The sequence below is a fragment of the Muntiacus reevesi genome, chromosome 7 (genome assembly GCF_963930625.1).
Source record: "Muntiacus reevesi chromosome 7, mMunRee1.1, whole genome shotgun sequence".
NCBI lineage: Eukaryota > Metazoa > Chordata > Mammalia > Artiodactyla > Cervidae > Muntiacus > Muntiacus reevesi.
The window spans coordinates 13243463-13261578 of NC_089255.1; the positions used below are offsets into that span (position 1 = coordinate 13243463).

Genomic DNA, 18116 nt, shown 5'->3' on the forward strand with positions numbered 1-18116 from the left:
GCAGGTCCTGCTCACGTCCTCTTCCTGCTTGCCTGTCCCCTGTCCACAAGTGATTCCAGCCATGGGCAACATGGCTCACTGGGTGCTGACCCACATCTGCACCCCCTCCATTCCAGTGGCTAAAAGACGTGAAACCCAGGGGCTCTTCAGCTTCTTCCCCGAATGTCTAAAAAACTGAGCAGCTAGCACCCTGGACTGCTCAACTGCCAACTCTTTGAGTTTAAAATGAGTTAATAGGTCCTGGAACTTATATTGATCCTGGGTTTAGTGGTTTGGGTTTTTGTGGTTACGTGGTCAGTTCCAAAATAGTTCAGTGTTCAGTTGCTCAGTCATGTCCGATTCTTTGCGACCCCATGAATTGCAGCACGCCAGGCCTCCCTGTCCATCACCAACTCCTGGAGTCTACCCAAACTCATGTCCATTGAGTTGGTGATGCCATCCAGCCATCTCATCCTCTGTTGTCCCCTTCTCCTCCTGCCCCCAATCCCTCCCAGCATCAGGGTCTTTTCCAATGAGTCAACTCTTTGCATGAGGTGGCCAAAGTACTGGAGTTTCAGCTTCAGCATTAGTCCTTCCAATGAACACCCAGGACTTGGAGTTGGTGAAAAACCCTATGGGAGAAATGAATTTGATGTCTGTATAAGTGTATGAGGGCTTCCCTGGTGGCTTAGATGGTAAAGAATCCACCTGCAATGTGGGAGACCTGGGTTCGATCCCTGGGTCAGGAAGATCCCCTGGAGGAGGGCATGGCAACCCACTTCAGTATTCTTGCCTGGAGAATCCCCATGGACACAGGAACCAGGCAGGCTGCAGTGCATGGGATCACAAAGAGTTGGACACGACTGAACGACTAACCACATAAGTGTATGATGGTCAGAATAAAGATTTTTTAATAGGGTTCTTGAAATACATGTTTTATTTCAGTTAGTTCTCAATAAAAATAAGCACTATATACTTCTCTCCCACTATTCCCACCAATAACAACTCATATTTGCATAACATTTTGCAACATGTAACATACATTTTCATTTGGTTTGACCTTCTCAGTGCCCTAGGTAGCAGAGCAGGTATTTTGTTTTGTTGTTATCATCATTAGCCCCATTTTACAGCTGAGGAAACTGAGACTCAGGATCACCTAGCTTTTGAGTCCCAGCTTGGGACTTGAACCCAGATCTCCTGACCCCAGATCCTTTGCCTTTTCTAGTTTTCCATGTTGTCCAGAACAGTGAGTTAGTGGCAAGGCTGGTCCTAGAACTCAGCTTGCCTTACTTGCAAGGCCAGTGTTCTTTCTACCCACTGATACCTCATTTGTGACCCATGTTCCAGAAACTTCATATTTTGGACTCAGGACTCAAGATGAGCCTCTCAGGCTGGGCTTTGGATAGGCTATCCTGCACATGCAAGACAGTGACCAGGATGAGCAGAGCTGGAACCACAGCTGAGGCTCAGCCAGGGTCCAGCTGTTAGTTTAGGGTAGGTTGGGGGGAGACAGCAGTTAGGGGTCAGAGCCACGAAGGCCAGTTAGGATTTGATAAACAGATTATTTGGGGGCAGAAGTGAAGCCAAATTAAAGAGGTTAGTGGAGGTCCTGAAACAGGACATGAGCTCCTCTGCTGAGAAAGGGGCAGAAGATAAAATGCATCAGTAGAGCCAGGGCTGGGGCCAGGCAGGGTTGCCCAGCACTCCTGCACTGCAGACAGGCCTCAGCAGGGCAGGAAGTCCCAGCCCCAGGCATCATGAGGACTCGCCCACCCCTCTCTGTACGGGCCAGGCTAGCTCACAGGCGGTAACCATGTCTGTCTCTCCTGCAGCCAGAGCGACTCCAGGGGACCCATTACTCCGTGCAGTCGGACATCTGGAGCATGGGGCTCTCTCTGGTTGAGATGGCGGTCGGGAGGTATCCCATCCCTCCTCCAGATGCCAAGGAGCTGGAGCTGATGTTTGGGTGCCAGGTGGAGGGAGATGCGGCTGAGACCCCGCCCAGGCCAAGGACCCCCGGGAGGCCCCTCAGCTGTGAGTGGCCCAGTGTGGCCCCAGCTTGGACTGTGGGTGGTCCTTTCCATCAGGGGTTTCTGGAAGGCTGGTTCCCTGTCTGGATGCCAGGCTGGGGCAAGGGGGAAGCAGAGCATGGGGTTCCAGTGTAGGATATTATCATTACCAACATCTTCCTTCCTACCATTTATTGAGTGCCCACTTGTTGAGTGCCCACTGTGTTCCTGGCACTGCACTTAGTATTTTATATGTATTATCTAATTTAAAAAATCATGACTTTCTTAAGGTAGATTTTTTTTAAGTTGAGGTAAAATTCACATAACATAAAATGCACATTTTAGAGTGTATGGTTCAGTGGTTTTTAGTATATTTCTGCATATCATACAACCATCACCACTTTGTAATTCAAGAACATTTCCATCACCTCCAAAAGAAACCATTTCCATTAGCAGTCACTCACAGCTCCCTTGACACCCTAGCAATCACCAATCTACTTTGTTTCCATAGAGCTGCCTAGCACTGTCTAATTTTAATAGCGGTCGTGTGTGAGCACTATTATAACTTCCACTTTAGCGCTGAGGAAACAGACACGGGGCGCCTGCCTTGCCACATACACCTGTAAGTGGCCAGGTCTGCCTCTGAGGAGCCAAGCGCGATGTAGCACCGCCTGCCTCTGGACTGTAAGGTGGACCCAGCACTTGGGAGGTCCTGGCCCTGCCATTGCCTTCTGACGTTGTTCCTGCCAGGACATCCTGTCTGGGGCCCACACGAGGGCATGTATGAGGGAGCAGCACAGTGGACAAGGGTAGCCGGTGGTGGGCCGCCAGAGGGGCTGGCAGAACCCAGACTCAGGCCCTGGCCAGCTGTGGCTGTGGCCGGCCCCCTCTGTGTTCAGGCCTTATCTGTGGCTCTTCTATCGTCCACAACTTTGTTCTAGTCTCTAAGATCCATGCCCACCCCTAGCCTCAAACTGGCAGTTAACCTTCTGTTTCTGAGAAGTGTTTTCTTTTTTCTTTTTATAAAATGTGTAGCTTATGGAATGGACAGCCGACCTCCAATGGCAATTTTTGAGTTGTTGGATTACATAGTCAATGAGGTAAGGCTTCTGTGACCTTGGAATTTATTTGCTGTTAAGGAAAAAACTCACAATTGGTCTGGGAAACCTCTGAATTGTTGCCACAGCACGGTTTGTCCCTTCCCCAGGAACATCTTCACATAGCTCTGAGTCCCTCATCCTCTGATTCAGGAGCCTCCACCTGCCCATTGAATGCATTCTCATCCTTCATTCACCAGGCATTTGTTTTCCCACCAAGCGTTTCTTTTGCACTTACTATGTGCTAATAAGCACCATGGGGTGGCTGTAGGAACGAGGTGGGGGTCCAGGGATGGAAAAACAAAAGTCTCAGGTCTTAAAGCCTGTTAGATTGGGTAAAGGAAGCAAGGCAAACACATGCATTTTCTCTATATAAAGCAATGAACGTGACAGTGTAGAAAGAGATATGGAAAATATTCACTATAAATTGTGTGAAAAAAGCAGGTTATAAAATAGTATGTATACTATGGTTGATTCTTTTAAAAAAAATCTATGTATGCATATTATGTGCACATAAATTCTGGAAAGTTACATGACATAGTGGTTATCACAGTGATGGAATTACAGGTGATTAAATTACTGCTAGCTAACTTTAACACAAAGATACATTATCTGTGAAATATATATGCCAGTATGTTTAAATGTAAAAGGGACTGAGGAAGGAAGAGACTGACAAGTATTCATCAGTATGGGCCTGGGGGAATTGGAAGGTATGGACTAGCACCGTGGCTGCTCAGAGGGTGGGGCAGGGGTGGAGGAGCTGGAGGGCAGGACGGAATTTCAGATGGTAAGGCCAGCACTGCTGGCATCAGCAGCAGCATGGGCAGAGGAAGAGAAGGGACGAACTGTGGCCTGTCTGGGAGGCAGCTAGCTGGAGGTCCCTACTCCACTGAGGAGCATGGTAACGGGCATTGCCCCATTCTTTTCTTCAAGACTAGTGGAGTAACTTTTCAGGCTTTCTCATTTCTAAAACTAGACCCCCAAGGGTCAAAAGGTCCCCTTGATCATTACAAATTCAACAGGGAAAATCGTGGCTCACCAGAGCAGTTAAAAAATCACTGCCACTGGTTCACATGTTATTGGGCTTATTTCGGCTCTTTACTGCCTGACTGCTCAGCTTTGTCCTAAGCACTGTGGGAAGTGGAGGGTCTGACCTAAGCTGCATAAGGCTGCAAGGAAGGTAGACCGTGTTGTATGTATGTTAGGAAAGTCATCCTCTCCTGCTGGGACCCAACATTCTTCCAGACCCAGCTGTCTGCCAGTTAATGTTTTACTAACCTTTCTGCACTCCTTCAGAGCTCAGAAGGGGGTGAACATTTTATTGGTCAGCCTTCTGTGATATCCACAGGTGCTGTCAGGGCTGGACTATGCCTAGTGGTTTGCACATCCTCCTAGCTGCTGCTTCTAGTAGTTACTGGCTGTTTCCCTGCCACACTCCCAGATGTATGGTGGTGGAGCCTCAGAGCTAAAAAGGGTCAGCTGAGGCTGAGAGGAAATGATTTATTCAGTCACTCACTTGGCCCCAGTTCTGACTGGTTTGAGACTGATGGTTCCAGCAGGGAAAGCCGGCAGCAGCCACTGGCCTCTCACCCCCAGCTTTCCTTACCTGGACAAGGGTGGCACTGCCCAGAGGCGGGAGTGGGGCAGGGAGAGGAGGGTAGGGAAGGGCATTTCTTAGGTCTGTGTGTGTACTTGCAGCCTCCTCCAAAACTGCCCAGTGGAGTATTCAGTCTGGAATTTCAAGATTTTGTGAATAAATGGTAAGTCACCTCCTTGTCTGAAAGTACTTTGGTTTTGTCAGGCTCCCCATCCATCTGGGGGAGCACAGCTTTGCCTTTCACCCTTTAGCTGCTGCCCTTCTTCCAGAGTGCCAGGACTCGGGTGACGTGTCTTACCGCAGCAGGGGGCAGAACGGCTGCTGCGCTCAGCCCCTGCTGTAGAGGGACGGCCCTATTGCCTTTTGGCCTTAATTTAATTCAACAAGTGTTTATTAACCTACTGTGGGCATGACACCCTGTATAGGCTTAGGCACTCTTCCTCAGAGCCTGTGGGGTGTGGGAAGAACAGGCATGCACACATTAAGTAATCTGAGTTAGAACCAGCAGCAGGCAACAGCTCACACTGTCTTTCTTCCTTTAAGCTTAATAAAAAACCCCGCAGAGAGAGCAGATTTGAAGCAACTCATGGTGAGTGATTTATTCAAATTCTTACACTGTCATTTGCTGCATTTCATTTGTTCTTCTGTCAGTTCCCCATCCAGTGCTTGCTGAGCCCATACCCTGCTCTGCCGTGACTGCTGTGGCCTAGCTGATCTGGGGCCTGCAGGACACCAAGCCCATCTCCTTGGTCTTCCCATCAGTTTCATGGAAAAGCAGGGATAACCCTGCAGCCAGAGGGGATCCAGGGAAAGAAAGGGCCAGCTCGCCCCACAGGGGGACAAGGCCTTTCTGCAGTACTGACTGGCCTGTTTTGTATTCAGCATCCTCACCAAGTAACTGTCTCCTATGTGATAGCAGAGGAGTGGGAAGCCTGTAAGGGTCGGCACTTACATGCTGTGTAGAGCCTGGTCAGTGTAACATGCGCTTTCAAGTCCATCAGCTCTCTTGTTCCTTCAACAGCCGTAAGGCAGAGCTGCTGTCTCCATTTCATGGAGAGCAGGCTCAGGGAAGGGGTAAGACCAGCGGAGCCGGGGCTCTAGGCAGGCACTTAGACAAGGGTAGGCTCCTGGAGCTCCTTTCAAGAGCAGCACAACCTCAGACCCAGGACTCTTGAATTTTCTTTTGGCTTTTAAGCACACTTTCTGTCCATTTCATCACACACAGGTTCATGCTTTCATCAAGAGATCTGATGCTGAGGAAGTGGACTTTGCAGGTTGGCTCTGCGCCACCATCGGCCTTAACCAGCCCAGCACGCCCACCCATGCGGCTGGCGTCTAAGCGGTTGGGAAGCAGTCCCTGCCCAGGGGCACACCGCGCCGCCTCCGGGCGGCCTCCCATGCCTGCCTCTGTTCAGACGTGCATTCACCCATGACAAAGGACGAAGAACACAGCATGTGCCAAAATTCTAGTCGTCTCATTCTCAATATTACCATCTTTACTCTTATTACTATTGTTATCCCCCTAAGTGGATTGGCTTTGTGCTTGGGGCTATTTTTGTGTATACTGATGATGAAAACATGTGCAATGTTGAATTACAGTGAAACTCTGGTGACTGTGGGTAGTCATTCTTACTGAAAACTGCACTGCTTTTCCACACCATGAACTGGCTGGTCGCCTCTATTTTTGGGATTCTTTGACACTTGGTGGTACTTCATTCTTGCCAGGCATACCTTCTAACTGAGTAGGAAGGGGCCTTGTAAGATCCTTCACAGGCAGTGCATGTGAAGCATGCTTTGCTGCTATAAAAATGAGCATCAGAAAGTGTGTATCATGTTATTTTATTATTTTCTTGCTTTTGGTGTAGAATTCAGCAATTTTCATCAAAATCTAGCCAGAGCCCTTCACTGCCATGATAGCTGGGGCTTCACCAGTCTGTCTACTGTGATGATTTGTAGACTTCTGGTTATATTTCTATATTTATTTTTAAATATACCGTGTGGATATTTAGTGCTGTCTCTCTTAAGTTTGGATTAGTGTTTCTAAAATGGTGGAGTTACTCTGAATGTTACAAATGGATCAAGGCATTAAAATAAAGGAGATCTACCTTTCACCAAACCCAAGTACTGATGCTACTGCAAACAACAGCGTGTACAGTGCCTAAAAACTATGAAAATCCTTTACCATCTTAATCCAGATGTCTGACAAACCTAATCTCTTACTCTAATAAATGTACTATCAAATTCAAAGGATGAAAATGATTTCTGCTTTTGTGGTGGCATTTTCAGTGTCTGTAGTGGACAAATCATCAAATGATTTAGCAGCCAGGCATTAATGAGGGGGGAAGCGCAAAGACAGGAAGGAGGCTGGAAGGCGGAAATACCACACTAAGGACAAGTTCAGTGCTTTGGACCAATGTGGCTTCCTGTAATTCTAATCTTTGGACTTTGTCCAGTTCTTCTCAGCAAGCACCCGTATCTTCCAGCCACCTTTCCTGTGGACCTGTGAACAGATCCCATCGATTTCTTCCATCTCTTTATACAAGGGGAAAGCAGGAGGAGGGGTAGCAGTGGGGGGCAGCCGGCACTGGAGGCCCCCCGGGACTGCGCTGTGCTGCTCACTCCACTGAGCGATGGCTTCCCCGCTCTCGCCAGTTACACCTGACACGCGTCTCCGGAGAGGAGAAGAGTGCTGCACTGACTTCCGTGCCTGTGCGCTGGCCGCGAAACTGCAAAAAAAACCCCACAGAGCCGTGTCCTAACTGGCCACCTTTCTTTCTTTGAAAAGTAACTTTTGAGATTTAGGTCATATATGAGGTTGCCTAATCAACACCTCTTCCCTCATTTTCTTTTTTGAAAGAGCAGGTGATAGAAAACCAAAATAAATATTTGTTTAAACACTTATTTCATTTTCAAATTAAAAACAGTAAATCTCCTACGTAGGTAGTTCCACTGCAGATCTACGAGAGCCTGAGAGACAGCCAGGATTTTAAATACTGGTCAATACTATATATACAAGGCTGCCTCAGCCAATCAATCATTTTTCCCCCTGAGAGGCTAACATCTGTTCTATAAGTCTACAGTCTAACTCACATGTTTTCAACATACAAACATTCAGATGAGGTTAAAGAACCACACCCTCCTCGCACCCAGGGTCTTTTCCTAACAGAGAGGATGTCACCACCTCGGAGAATATCTCACTGAAGTGTGTAAACTGCCCTCAGCAGTGAAAGCACAGGAATCCTCACCACTGGACCACCAGGGAATTACCAATAGTTGGATTTTTAAGTGACACCTCATTAGCATCACCCCTGAAACTGCTAGAGCAAATGTGAATACTCTCATTTTATAGACGCGAGAGTGAGAACTCCTGAAAAGGTGAAAAGCAAGCAACCAAATGGTCTTCAAGCTAGAATTCATACCCAACTTTTCCAACTCTTAAAAGCACATGCTTGTATTTGACATTAGATCCCAAAATGTATACCCTGATGCTTTTTGTTGCAAAATGATATTCACACTGTGTTTTCCAAGAAATATGTTCATTTAAGCTTCTGGCTACTTCATGTAAGAGTAGCTCAAGATAACTTTAATGAAACAAATCGATTTATTTCATTGATTTAATGAAAGATAGAACACTTGTGTAAGAAGCTATGCTTAAGAAAGTTGTGTTTTGTTTGGCTTTTCTATTTCTGGGCAGGGCAAATTACTTTTATAAAATCAAGCAACTACATATTTGTATATTCACTGGAAAAGGGACAATATGCAAAAATGAGTGTCAACTTAAAATACAAAGTTTCTCTTATTCTGCTGTCAATTCTTTATGAAATCCAATCTCCCAAGCCTCGTGATCCTTCTTCAGTGGCACAATTCCTAAGTCTAGAAATGGGTTTAAACCATCCAATGCATCGTTCACCCCAGAGGAACTGATCCTTTGCTGTTGTCTGGAAAGTGGCAAGCTGCATGACAGCTATTTATCTGTAACTTATTTCTAATCATTTTTATCATAATGATGTCTCAACCGAGGTGTGATGACACCCACACGTAGCGTGTAGTAGCCAGGGTTACGATGTCACTGAGAGGTGGGAGCAGCTTGTGCGCTCAAGTGGCCCTCAGTCCTCCTCTTTGTCATCTTTCTCTCCCAGACTGTAGCCTTGCTCTGCTCACAAGGGTTCAGTGGCATGCAAACAGTGTTTAATTGGTTTTCTTAATAGAGGCATTGCTGGCTGCAAGGCTGGCTTGTATTTAAACTCTGCCCTTTTTGCAGATGCCAGACCTTCTCAATAGCATTTCAGAGGAAGTTTTTTGTTTAGAAGGCAACTATTCAATCTGACCAGCCTACAAACACAGCACCACCCATACTGCTTAATACTGAAACACTGCATCTCTGCTTTTCTGTCACCAACTTTCGTTAAAGCACTCTGAGACCTGAGTTATTGATGGAACTATTTTTACAACCGCACACCCTCCTAAAGTTCTTGGTTCCTTTTAAAGCAGGCTATAGGGCCCATGAGAATTCTTTGAAGAGAGAAAGTCTCTGAGACTTAGAAATTAACTTGCATGACTAACCCCGGCTCTTCTCCCCTTCAGGAATCTGATTCTTCCTCCTCTTCCTCCTCCTCCTCCTCTTCTGGCACATGGCTCCTTGTGCTCAACTCCAGTGCAGTTTGGTTGATTGATGCTTCATTGTCTACAAGCACCAGCATCTGCTTTAGTCAAGGACATTATGGATTAGTAGGAAGAACATTAGCCTGAAAAGAAATTCTTAAATGTTTTATAATAAAATCTCAATTGTATATTCAATCCCAGTACTGTCACTAAGAAGTGTGCCACTTTCCTATTTCTCCAAATTCTACCCTGACCCCCTCCCCCTAACCCCCACTGCCAAAATGAGAGCACAGTAAATGCCCTAGATTTGATAGAAAATTACTTGATTTACATACATGGTTCTTACATAAGAATTACATACTGGCTTAGATGTGCTGCTTTCAAATTATTTTAAATGCTTAACACACAGCTGGGAGAGCATTCAAGTATGGTTTATCTAGAAGATGATTTTCCTGAGGGCCCTTCGTAAGAGAATGATATGAGGAGGACTAGAACTCTACTTCTAGGCTTTGTGGTTGAAGCTACGGTCTGTTATCAAATCCTAACCTTACTTATTCACAGAGCAGCAGGAATTTTGACATATTCCTGCAAAGATCATCACACTCTCCCTAGTTCCCTGGAGTGACTAGAGAGAATGTTAAGAGTGGGAAGGTGGAAGCAATATAACAGTACAGCCAATCAAAGTGTACCCAGCTGGTAGATGTTCCCTGTTTAAAAGAGTAACATACACTAGTCAGTTAATTAAACCAGAAGGTTCTTATTAGCACTCCCCAGAGTTCTTTGGGCTTGATAAGGTAATCTACAATTTCTGATCCCTCAGCAGCGTAAGAACAGAATGGACTGCATTCTCTCCCCAGGCTCACACTGATTAAGCTTACATCATGTGATGGTTCTGGTGCAGGCTGAGAAGGCAGCATCTCACCTTCTCTTCTAGAACTAATCATCGACTGGAGGGCCAGCTCTTCAACCTAGAAAGAGCGGAGGACATTTTCTTTACTATGTCACCGGGCTACCGATGTGAGTGAAATGTACTGAGCATGCTCTGAGAGGTAGGCATCAGAAGTGAAACCAATGTAACCTCTGTGAAGCTCTAGGGGGCAGGGATGGGGCTCCTCAACCCTTCCGGGCCTCTAAAGGAAGCAGCGTAGAAAGCTTCCTGCCCCTTTCTCCTAGGGTGAACAGGTGTTCCAGCTGAGGCGAGGCTTCCACTCACCCAGACCTAGCAGCTCAGGGGAGGCAAACACAAGCATGCCCTTAAAAAAGCCAAGTGTCTTCTGATTCCACACGACCCAGTCTGTCTACCCCGTAATGAGATAGCGAAGGCAGGAAGAATGGAAAATGGCAGCGTTTCCTAGCCACTGTTGGCACGCACCCAGGCGCTGTACAGGCACTGCCTGTGTCCTGAGGGAAAGCACACTATTTCCATGGGTCTCAGTTTACGAAGGGCCTTCATAACCCGAAAGTGCCCAGCTGGGATTAGGAGGAACATCTCACTAAAGGGGGATTCCTCCGCACAGATCTGGGACATGGCTCTAGTGGGTTTCAATCTAAACTCCTCAACAAGGCAGCTGACTCGGTAACAGATCCGGGGAGAAAAACTACCGGGAACTATCTGGCTTGGTCAGAAAGTCCGTTCATCTTACACCTTACGTTCACCGTTTATCTGTAGCATCTTTCTGGCAAACCTAGTGCTGTGGCAGGGTCTCTTCTGGAAGGGCCTTGCTGTCTCCTTTTGCACAGTGGAACATCCGCGACTGGGCTGCCTTTGTGAGACCAGAGCTGATCAAGCGACCACACGAGGTAGTAAAGAGAGACTAGTAAATGCTGCAGGGGAGAGAAGGGGCGGCAGGGGCCGTCTAGGAGAGCTTCGGAGGGTCGCCCTTTCTCAGCGCGTGGTGCGGACCGCCCACGTTTACGGGGCTGTAGTGGTCCGGTGGGGGTAGCAGTGTACTCGCCAAACTCAGATGAATGAGCCTCAGTCTAAACTTACGGGATCAATATTCTTAGAGGGGTGGGCCCATAATCTCAAATCCAGCCCCCCTCGGTGCCTGTCTACGCCACCAGGTCTGGGCGCGACGGCCAGGTAAGGAAAAGCTAATCGGCAGCAGGCGGGCTCCGCAGACGCCTGGGCTCCGCGTAGAGCCCGGCGGCCTAGGGCGCGAGAACAACTGAATGGAGAAGTGGGGGGGCGCGGGGTCACCTTGAGCCGGTTCAGCTGGTCGTGCAGAGCCGCTTTCAAGCGGAGCAGCGTCTCCTCCTCCTTGCGCAGCTCCTGCAGCCGGCTCAACATCTCGACTCTCCCGCAGGCGACCCGCCGGGTCGCTCGATGATGACGCCACCTCCGCGCTACCGGAAGCGGAAAAGCGCTCTGGGAGGGGCTGGCGGCACTCTGGGGCGGTGCAGCCTCTTCCTACCGGCGCCTGCGCTCGTTTCCCGCTCGTGGACGTAAACTCATGGATAGCCAAACTTGGTTGTAAATCGAAAACCTCAAACTCCGGGGATGAGAACTCCCTAGAGCAAAGGGTGTTGGCGATGTAAAGGACCTGGAGATAAAAATGGTTACTTTTCTGTCAAGTATTTCGGCTGAGCAGTGCTGTTCTTTCATCGGTGGAGGATACTTTAGCTCCTCCAAACTTGCAGATGCACTCGAAGGGACTGTCACCAGCAAACAAGACATCTGTCCAAGAGCCCTACCGAGTTGAAGGTTCAGGCAGGCGAGGATTCCTGGTTACAGGAAAGGGGTTTCCAAGTAGGACTGTTCAAATCAGAGGGCAGGAAGGTAACTATATTTTAAGCTGGACAGTGCTTTCTTGTACTAAGGAACGGAGACCCCTTGACCTATAAATGGGAGGATAGACTGCCAGCGGGGCAAAACAGAGATGCAAAACAAGACCCTGACTAGGGAAGCACAGGTCACTTCAGGTGTTAAGACAATGACCCCAGTTAAAAGCTTTGGAAAAACTTTTGGGTACATCTGCTGCATAAGCACACTAAACCTGAAATACACAAGTGACTGGAAAACCACCTGGCACTTTTTATACCAAGGGTCCAAGTATTAAAATGTCGACAAGCATCTCTTTCATCAGTTGTACTGTATCACAGAAGACTGTCCATTTTCCAAGGTGGTTTTGGGGGGAAGCTAAATAATGAGTTTCTGTGTATTTCTGAGATAAGTCTTTAAACCGTCTGTCAAGACAAGTTACTTTAAAAATGGATTTTACACCTGAATTTATGGAACATCTTGCTTCTCATTCATCTTGGATTTATATTAAACCCAAGGCTCCATTTTATACAACTAAGTTATCAGTTAAAAAAAAAAAACAAAAACACTAACCAAAACTCACACAACACATCCAAGTCATGTTCTCATTGCCTCTTTGTTCAGGTCTTTATTCAAAATTAGCTGTCCAAAATTATTTGGCATTTATGGAATAAACAAATTTAAGTTTACGCAGCAGCCTTCTTTTCCTCTGAGGTGGGTTTCTTTTCTGTGGGCTTCTTCTCAGCCGCTGGTTTCTTGGTCCCTGCAGCCTTTTTTCCCACCACAGGCTTCTTCAGCTTCTTAACACCAACAGCCTTCTTTTGTTTGTTTCCCACCACAGGCTTCTTGCCCGCAACCCCCTTCTGATCTGATTTGGCTTCTAGTGCTGCTGCTGCCTTATCCATGCGGATTTTGTGCTGCAACAAATTAGGAAGAAAATCTAAGAATCAAATCTTTCTAAAACTCAAAAGATCCAGCAAAACCCAGATTATTGCTTACGTTCTTGGCCTGTCGAAGAATGGTGTTCCGGCGCATGGTCTTTGCGTATGGGTTAAGCTTCAACATGATTCTCAGGTTTTTCAGTGGATTCTTCTTCAGGACTCTGCGATGAATCTTCTTGCTATAAAAAAGTAGATACTATATTATTAATAGTTTACACATTATCCATACTTCTGAAATAACTGGTAGTGTAAAGCTGGACAAGAATTACTGTGAATATCAAAACTTTACCGTGGTGCTCGGAGTGCTCTTTGGATTTCTGGGCTTTTCAAGATTCTGCTAAGGTCTGTATTGAGCATCTTGTGCATGGGGAGGCTGAAAGAAAAAACATTTAAAAAGAGGCTTAATTCCTATTTCTTAACAAAAGATTAATAATTTAAGCTTTACAGAATCCAATCAGAATTTCCACTATACTATCCCTTCCGAGAATCTATTTCCACATATTGCATCTGTACACAAGGAGGAAATGGCAACACAACGCATTACTTAGGAAACATGCAAATCCACTGTGAACAATATCCACAGCATGTATGTGGAAGTCTTTATTGTCTCAAGTGCCAAGAGTAAGGCACTACTTAGTGACTGAACAACAGCATAAACATCTATGTCCAGCATACAAATTATACTCACTTGTAGTTACTCTTGAGGGAGGCTGCTTTACGCCAAGTGCCGTACAGCTCATCTAACTTTCGGAAAGCACTTTCAGTCCAAATGCAGAAACGTCCCACATGACCACCAGGAGCAAGTTTCAAAATGTTCAGCTTGCTTACATTAAGCAGAGTAATTCCTTTGTAAAGTATGGAAAAGGAGAATTAGGGATCCCGTATTTCAATAGGTGAAATGCAGATCGTCTTTATAGCACCTAAGAAGTATTTTAATCATAAATTTAAACATCAATGGTACACTTATTCAGCCAAGAATCAGAAGTTCCACAAAAATCATGTGTTTCAGAAACACGGACCACAAAGTGGAATCTCATCATAATAAAAGCTGGGTAAGCTTGCATAATACAGGTAATTAAAACATGTAAGCAGTACAATTATTACCAGGGATGTTTCTGAAGGCCTTGATGATACCATTGTCTTCATTATAGATGATGCAGGGTCCCCTGCGCTGGATACGGCGACGGTTTCTCATTTTGCCTTTGCCAGCTCTCATTCGCTGAGAGGCGTAAACCTAAGAAAGTAAAGTTTGATATTCTGATTAGGATCAGAATTGGTATTCTGATTTGATCCCTGTATTACATCTTCATAGTTTAAAAAACTTCAGTTTTACAGATGAGGAAATTAGAGGCACAAATGACTTGCCTAAATTTAACATAGCAACAAGCTTTCAAACTCGGGTAATGCTGCTCTCAAATCCACTAAGGTTTACTTATACTGTCTTTCAGTAACCTTTTGAAATGTAAAATCTGGCAACATACTTGTGTCAAGAACCACAAAACCTACCTTTTTGATATCATTCCAGGCCTTAAGTTTCTTCAGAAGCAAAACAGCCTCCTTGGTCTTCTTGTAGCCTTCAACTTTATCTTCAACCACCAAAGGAAGTTCAGGAACTTCCTCTATACGATGACCTGAAATAGCCAATCAACATTGACCTGGTTACCCTGCACCCTTTGAAAAATTTAATCAAACCCACAAAATCAAAGTGGCATATTTGCCAAATCAGAATTACCACAAAGATCATGTGTTTCAGAAACACGGACCAATGAAGTGGAATCTCATCATTTTGACAAATGATGTAAAAATCACGTCATTACATAATATTCAGAGTTGTTAAGACTGATGCGGTTATAACTAGCATTTAGTAGAGGGAAGTGTACGTAGTCAGACACTCTAGGGTGAAGAGAATTTACACAGGCTATCAGGTTCAGATATAAGGTTTACAGGATTCCTAGAAAATAAAGTATCACAAACCTTTAGACATGACCAGCGCTGGTAAGGCTGAGGCAGCCAGTGCAGAGCAGATGGCATATCGCTTCTGCGTTGTGTTCACTCTGCGGTGCCAACGTCGCCAGGTCTTGGTTGGTGCAAACATGCGGCCCCCACGACACATCTGTTTTCCCAGTTAAGAATCACATTTCTCAAATTTTAGCAATTACAAACAGGTTATGCCTTGCTCAGTAAGAACTTTCGTCACCCTTCTGAACCAGCCTACTGACAGCAGGCAACTGTCGCTGAGAACAGAGTAAGACGCAAATTACGACATCATTGCAGGCAAAACCTTTTAACACCAAGCCTGTCGACTTTAAGAATGACAGAAAAACATCTTCCAAATATTAAATCTGTTTGAAAAGCGTTTAATCTGGACATTAGTGTCTTGAGCACAAATATTTTCAAATCACTAAAATGAATAAGCCAGGTTCAGTCTGCCAAATGGGGCAGCTGACCAGTCTAGGTGGTGGAAAACAAAGGATACATTTCCAAAAGCACCCTGACCAGAACGGTGAGTCCCGCCACCTCGAACCCTGGGAATTCGAGCCACAGCTCTGCCGGTACCCCAAGACTCAGCACTGGTTTGATGACCTGAAATTGTTCAGAAACACAAGCTTTAGCTCCCTACCATACCATTCTATGACTACTGTGTACGGCAGCAAACAGCATCAGAACATCCAGGAAAATCATGTTGTTCAGAAACACGGACCAACGGAGTGGAATTTCATCACTGCTGTGAAGTACCCCTTAAAATGTCAACCCAGGAAACAGCTAAATCCATACCTGCTAATTCACTGACAGCATAGGGCTGTCTGTTATTTTTGCGCAAGTTGGTATGAACAAAGTTAACAATATCGGGTCGAATGGGAGCCTTGAACACAGCAGGCAAAGTGACATTTTTGCCAGAGGACTCCCCCTTTTCGGAGTACACTGATATCAGTGGACGAGCACACGCCTGAAAAAAATAAAAAATATTTATATTGAGAAACATCATCAAAAGCACTCTTCTCAAGCACCAACAAAAGCATTAAACGTTCATTTACAGAAAAGTCTAGAATTTGATGAGGTAGATATCGCTTAGGCCAAAAACAAAGCCTAAGTTATCAACACACCATCAGGTCTATTAACATCAGTAAGTATTTGAAAGACACCTAAATTTCTCAAGTTCTGCCACAGAATTCCCATCATTTTCAAAGAGATTGCTTTATTTTTAAACTTTCAAATCAGGCCTTAAAGAGCTAGATAATAAAAACCAGAGAATAAGGTTTGAAAATGCAGTTTAATGTCATCATACAAACTCTCACCCCAAATGTGACCAAACCTTATCTACCAGGGCTCTACTTCAAACATTCATCCTTTCCTGTCATCCGATTCCAAACACATCTCTCAAAACTTACTACTAAAAAACAACCTTGTTACTTCTTGCTCGATTTTCTCCAAAAACTTAACCCCTGAAAGTAAAAGATCCTAAGCATGACCTACAGAATCTGTTCAACCTCGCTGCCCACAGCCCACACTCTCCTCCAGATTCTCAGGCCTACACTCAGGGCCATCCCTCTCCTTCCTCAGATTTAACAAGTATTCTACCTAAACATACCCTTCCTCACCTAGCCTCCTTCAGGTGTCTCTGATCACGGCTTATAAAGTCCAATTGCCGCCTCCTCTCCAATTCCCTGTCTGCAACACTACCATCGAACATTGCAACGCATCTTGACCAACCCAATGACGATCAAAGTAGCATACTAGTGCTTTCTGCATATTTTGTCCACTGAACTACCTAAGGCACACGGTGCTTTTACAAACGTTATTTACGCAGTAGCTACAAAACAATTAAAATTTAAGGCAAGAATAGAATGCTTCCAGAGGCAATTGCTAAGATAAGCACACAATAATAAGAAATAAGTGAAATCAAAGTTTCCTGTTTAACGCAATCTCTTAAAACTTAAGTATTCCTCACTAAATAGGGTATGGAGACGCAAGGCCCCAAACTGACTCACCTAGCCTTAGTCTAACGCTGAGAATTTCCAAGTCTTCAGCGGAACCCATACTTTCTAAGATCCACGAGAAGCTAGAATCCCAAAGGTCCCTCTGGCTCCAACTGTCTGGGGTTCCTCCGTGTTATTCCAGACGTGCCCGGCGCCGGCCCGCACACGTTGCCTCTAAGATGGCTGCCGTAAAGTATTACTACCCACGGCCCAGTCACAAACACACGCCTTTGGTCCCCATCTCCTTCTCCTCGCTTCCCTTCCCGAAGACTTCACGCTCTGAACACCCAAGCCCATTCCTCCCAAACCCCGAAAAAAGAAGCAGGTCCAGAGGAGAAGAGTTCTGCTCACCATGGCGGGGAGAGGAGAAGGCCACGCTCCTCTCAACCCGGCGGCTCCCACAGGAAAAGGAAGTGCCTAGCACTCCCACTCCATATGTAACCTTCAGCTCGTCTCCCAGCCTGCCCCGCCTCAGAACCAACTCAGGGACATAAAATATCTCTCTACCACGCTAAAACAATAAAAATAGCATGTTATTTCTTCACATATGTCAAATTACGGTATTTATTGACTTCCAAAGCCAAAAAGAGCTCTTAGAACCCAGGGACTCCTTTTCGCGGAGTAATCCATAAGAGGCCGTGGCCAACTATCGCGAGACGAGTGTCTTTTTTTTTTTTGTTTCCTCCTCAACCAGTATAACTTACTTGAACTTTTTCTTACGGGAAGGGGAAACTATTGAGACAGGAGAAACCGCTCTGTGGTATAAAACAATAGTTTTAACTGTAGAATGGAACCTGTTAGAGGAGGGTAAAAGTAGTCCCGGCAAGGAGGTCACGACCCCGTACGTCAGTGCCCGGCGCGCATTTCAGTTTGGCGGTTTCGGGTCTTCACAAGTGGGGCGCGATGTGGTCGGGAGCTAACCGAGCTGCTGAGGAATTTTACGCTGGTCTCCTGCAGTGAGTTGTAGCCCCTAGTTTTGGCTTGGCTTTGGCGACAGCACTTCTCCCCTGGGGTATCTCGATCCCCCTCCAAGCCTCTTGCCGCAGACTTAGGGATTAGCGCCTTCCCAGTTTCCACCGGCGCGAATTTGTAAATTGAGTGCGCTTTCCGGGGTTCGGAGCAGCAGAGAGGCCGGTGTTCTGCTCCATTGTGA

At 46.0% G+C, this 18116-nt stretch overlaps 4 protein-coding genes and 4 non-coding genes across 14 annotated transcripts in view; 2 read left to right on the top strand and 6 right to left on the bottom strand.

The window, feature by feature from the left end:
• MAP2K1 (mitogen-activated protein kinase kinase 1) overlaps window positions 1-6938 on the top strand; it is a 75866-nt gene extending 68928 nt beyond the window's left edge. For both annotated transcript variants that reach the window (XM_065941946.1, XM_065941947.1), the window contains exons 7-11: window positions 1812-2013; window positions 3024-3088; window positions 4784-4845; window positions 5226-5271; window positions 5908-6938. In XM_065941946.1, coding sequence (XP_065798018.1) covers window positions 1812-2013; window positions 3024-3088; window positions 4784-4845; window positions 5226-5271; window positions 5908-6021 — 489 coding nt within the window. In that variant the 3' untranslated portion in view covers window positions 6022-6938. The remainder of the gene's footprint in view (window positions 1-1811; window positions 2014-3023; window positions 3089-4783; window positions 4846-5225; window positions 5272-5907) is intronic.
• Window positions 6939-7092: 154 nt separating this feature from the next.
• SNAPC5 (small nuclear RNA activating complex polypeptide 5) lies at window positions 7093-11613 on the bottom strand. 3 transcript variants are annotated; one of them, XM_065941949.1, is made up of 4 exons: window positions 11485-11613; window positions 10163-10252; window positions 9246-9385; window positions 7093-7408 (listed from the first exon to the last, which is right to left on the bottom strand). In XM_065941949.1, the coding sequence occupies exons 1-3, from the start codon at window positions 11572-11574 to the stop codon at window positions 9263-9265; spliced, it is 303 nt and encodes a 100-aa protein (XP_065798021.1). In that variant the 5' UTR covers window positions 11575-11613; the 3' UTR covers window positions 7093-7408; window positions 9246-9262. The 3 variants fall into 3 exon arrangements, with proteins under 3 accessions (XP_065798021.1, XP_065798022.1, XP_065798020.1); XM_065941950.1 differs by lacking the exon at window positions 7093-7408 and having other exon boundaries at window positions 8455-9382; XM_065941948.1 differs by lacking the exon at window positions 7093-7408 and having other exon boundaries at window positions 8455-9385.
• A 1029-nt stretch (window positions 11614-12642) lies between these two features.
• RPL4 (ribosomal protein L4) lies at window positions 12643-17412 on the bottom strand. Its single transcript, XM_065941228.1, has 10 exons — window positions 17315-17412; window positions 15762-15933; window positions 15463-15569; window positions 14961-15099; window positions 14493-14617; window positions 14091-14220; window positions 13675-13831; window positions 13276-13359; window positions 13045-13165; window positions 12643-12962 (listed from the first exon to the last, which is right to left on the bottom strand). Exons 1-10 carry the CDS (start codon window positions 17315-17317, stop codon window positions 12732-12734), a joined length of 1269 nt encoding a protein of 422 aa, XP_065797300.1. The 5' UTR covers window positions 17318-17412; the 3' UTR covers window positions 12643-12731.
• Window positions 13961-14031, bottom strand: LOC136172761 (small nucleolar RNA SNORD18). The gene has a single exon (XR_010664102.1). It is a non-coding gene; the product is annotated as a small nucleolar RNA SNORD18 (small nucleolar RNA).
• On the bottom strand, window positions 14705-14776 carry LOC136172762 (small nucleolar RNA SNORD18). Its single transcript, XR_010664103.1, has one exon. It is a non-coding gene; the product is annotated as a small nucleolar RNA SNORD18 (small nucleolar RNA).
• On the bottom strand, window positions 15161-15259 carry LOC136172768 (small nucleolar RNA SNORD16). Its single transcript, XR_010664107.1, has one exon. It is a non-coding gene; the product is annotated as a small nucleolar RNA SNORD16 (small nucleolar RNA).
• Window positions 15643-15713, bottom strand: LOC136172763 (small nucleolar RNA SNORD18). Its single transcript, XR_010664104.1, has one exon. It is a non-coding gene; the product is annotated as a small nucleolar RNA SNORD18 (small nucleolar RNA).
• A 268-nt stretch (window positions 17413-17680) lies between the features above and the next one.
• The window catches only part of ZWILCH (zwilch kinetochore protein), a 41216-nt gene continuing 40780 nt past the window's right edge, over window positions 17681-18116 (top strand). For 2 of the 4 annotated variants that reach the window (XM_065941070.1, XM_065941071.1), the window contains exon 1: window positions 17681-17919. In XM_065941070.1, the coding sequence (XP_065797142.1) occupies window positions 17867-17919 (53 nt within the window). In that variant the 5' untranslated portion in view covers window positions 17681-17866. The remainder of the gene's footprint in view (window positions 17920-18116) is intronic. The other 2 variants (XM_065941072.1, XM_065941073.1) reach the window with 1 other exon arrangement.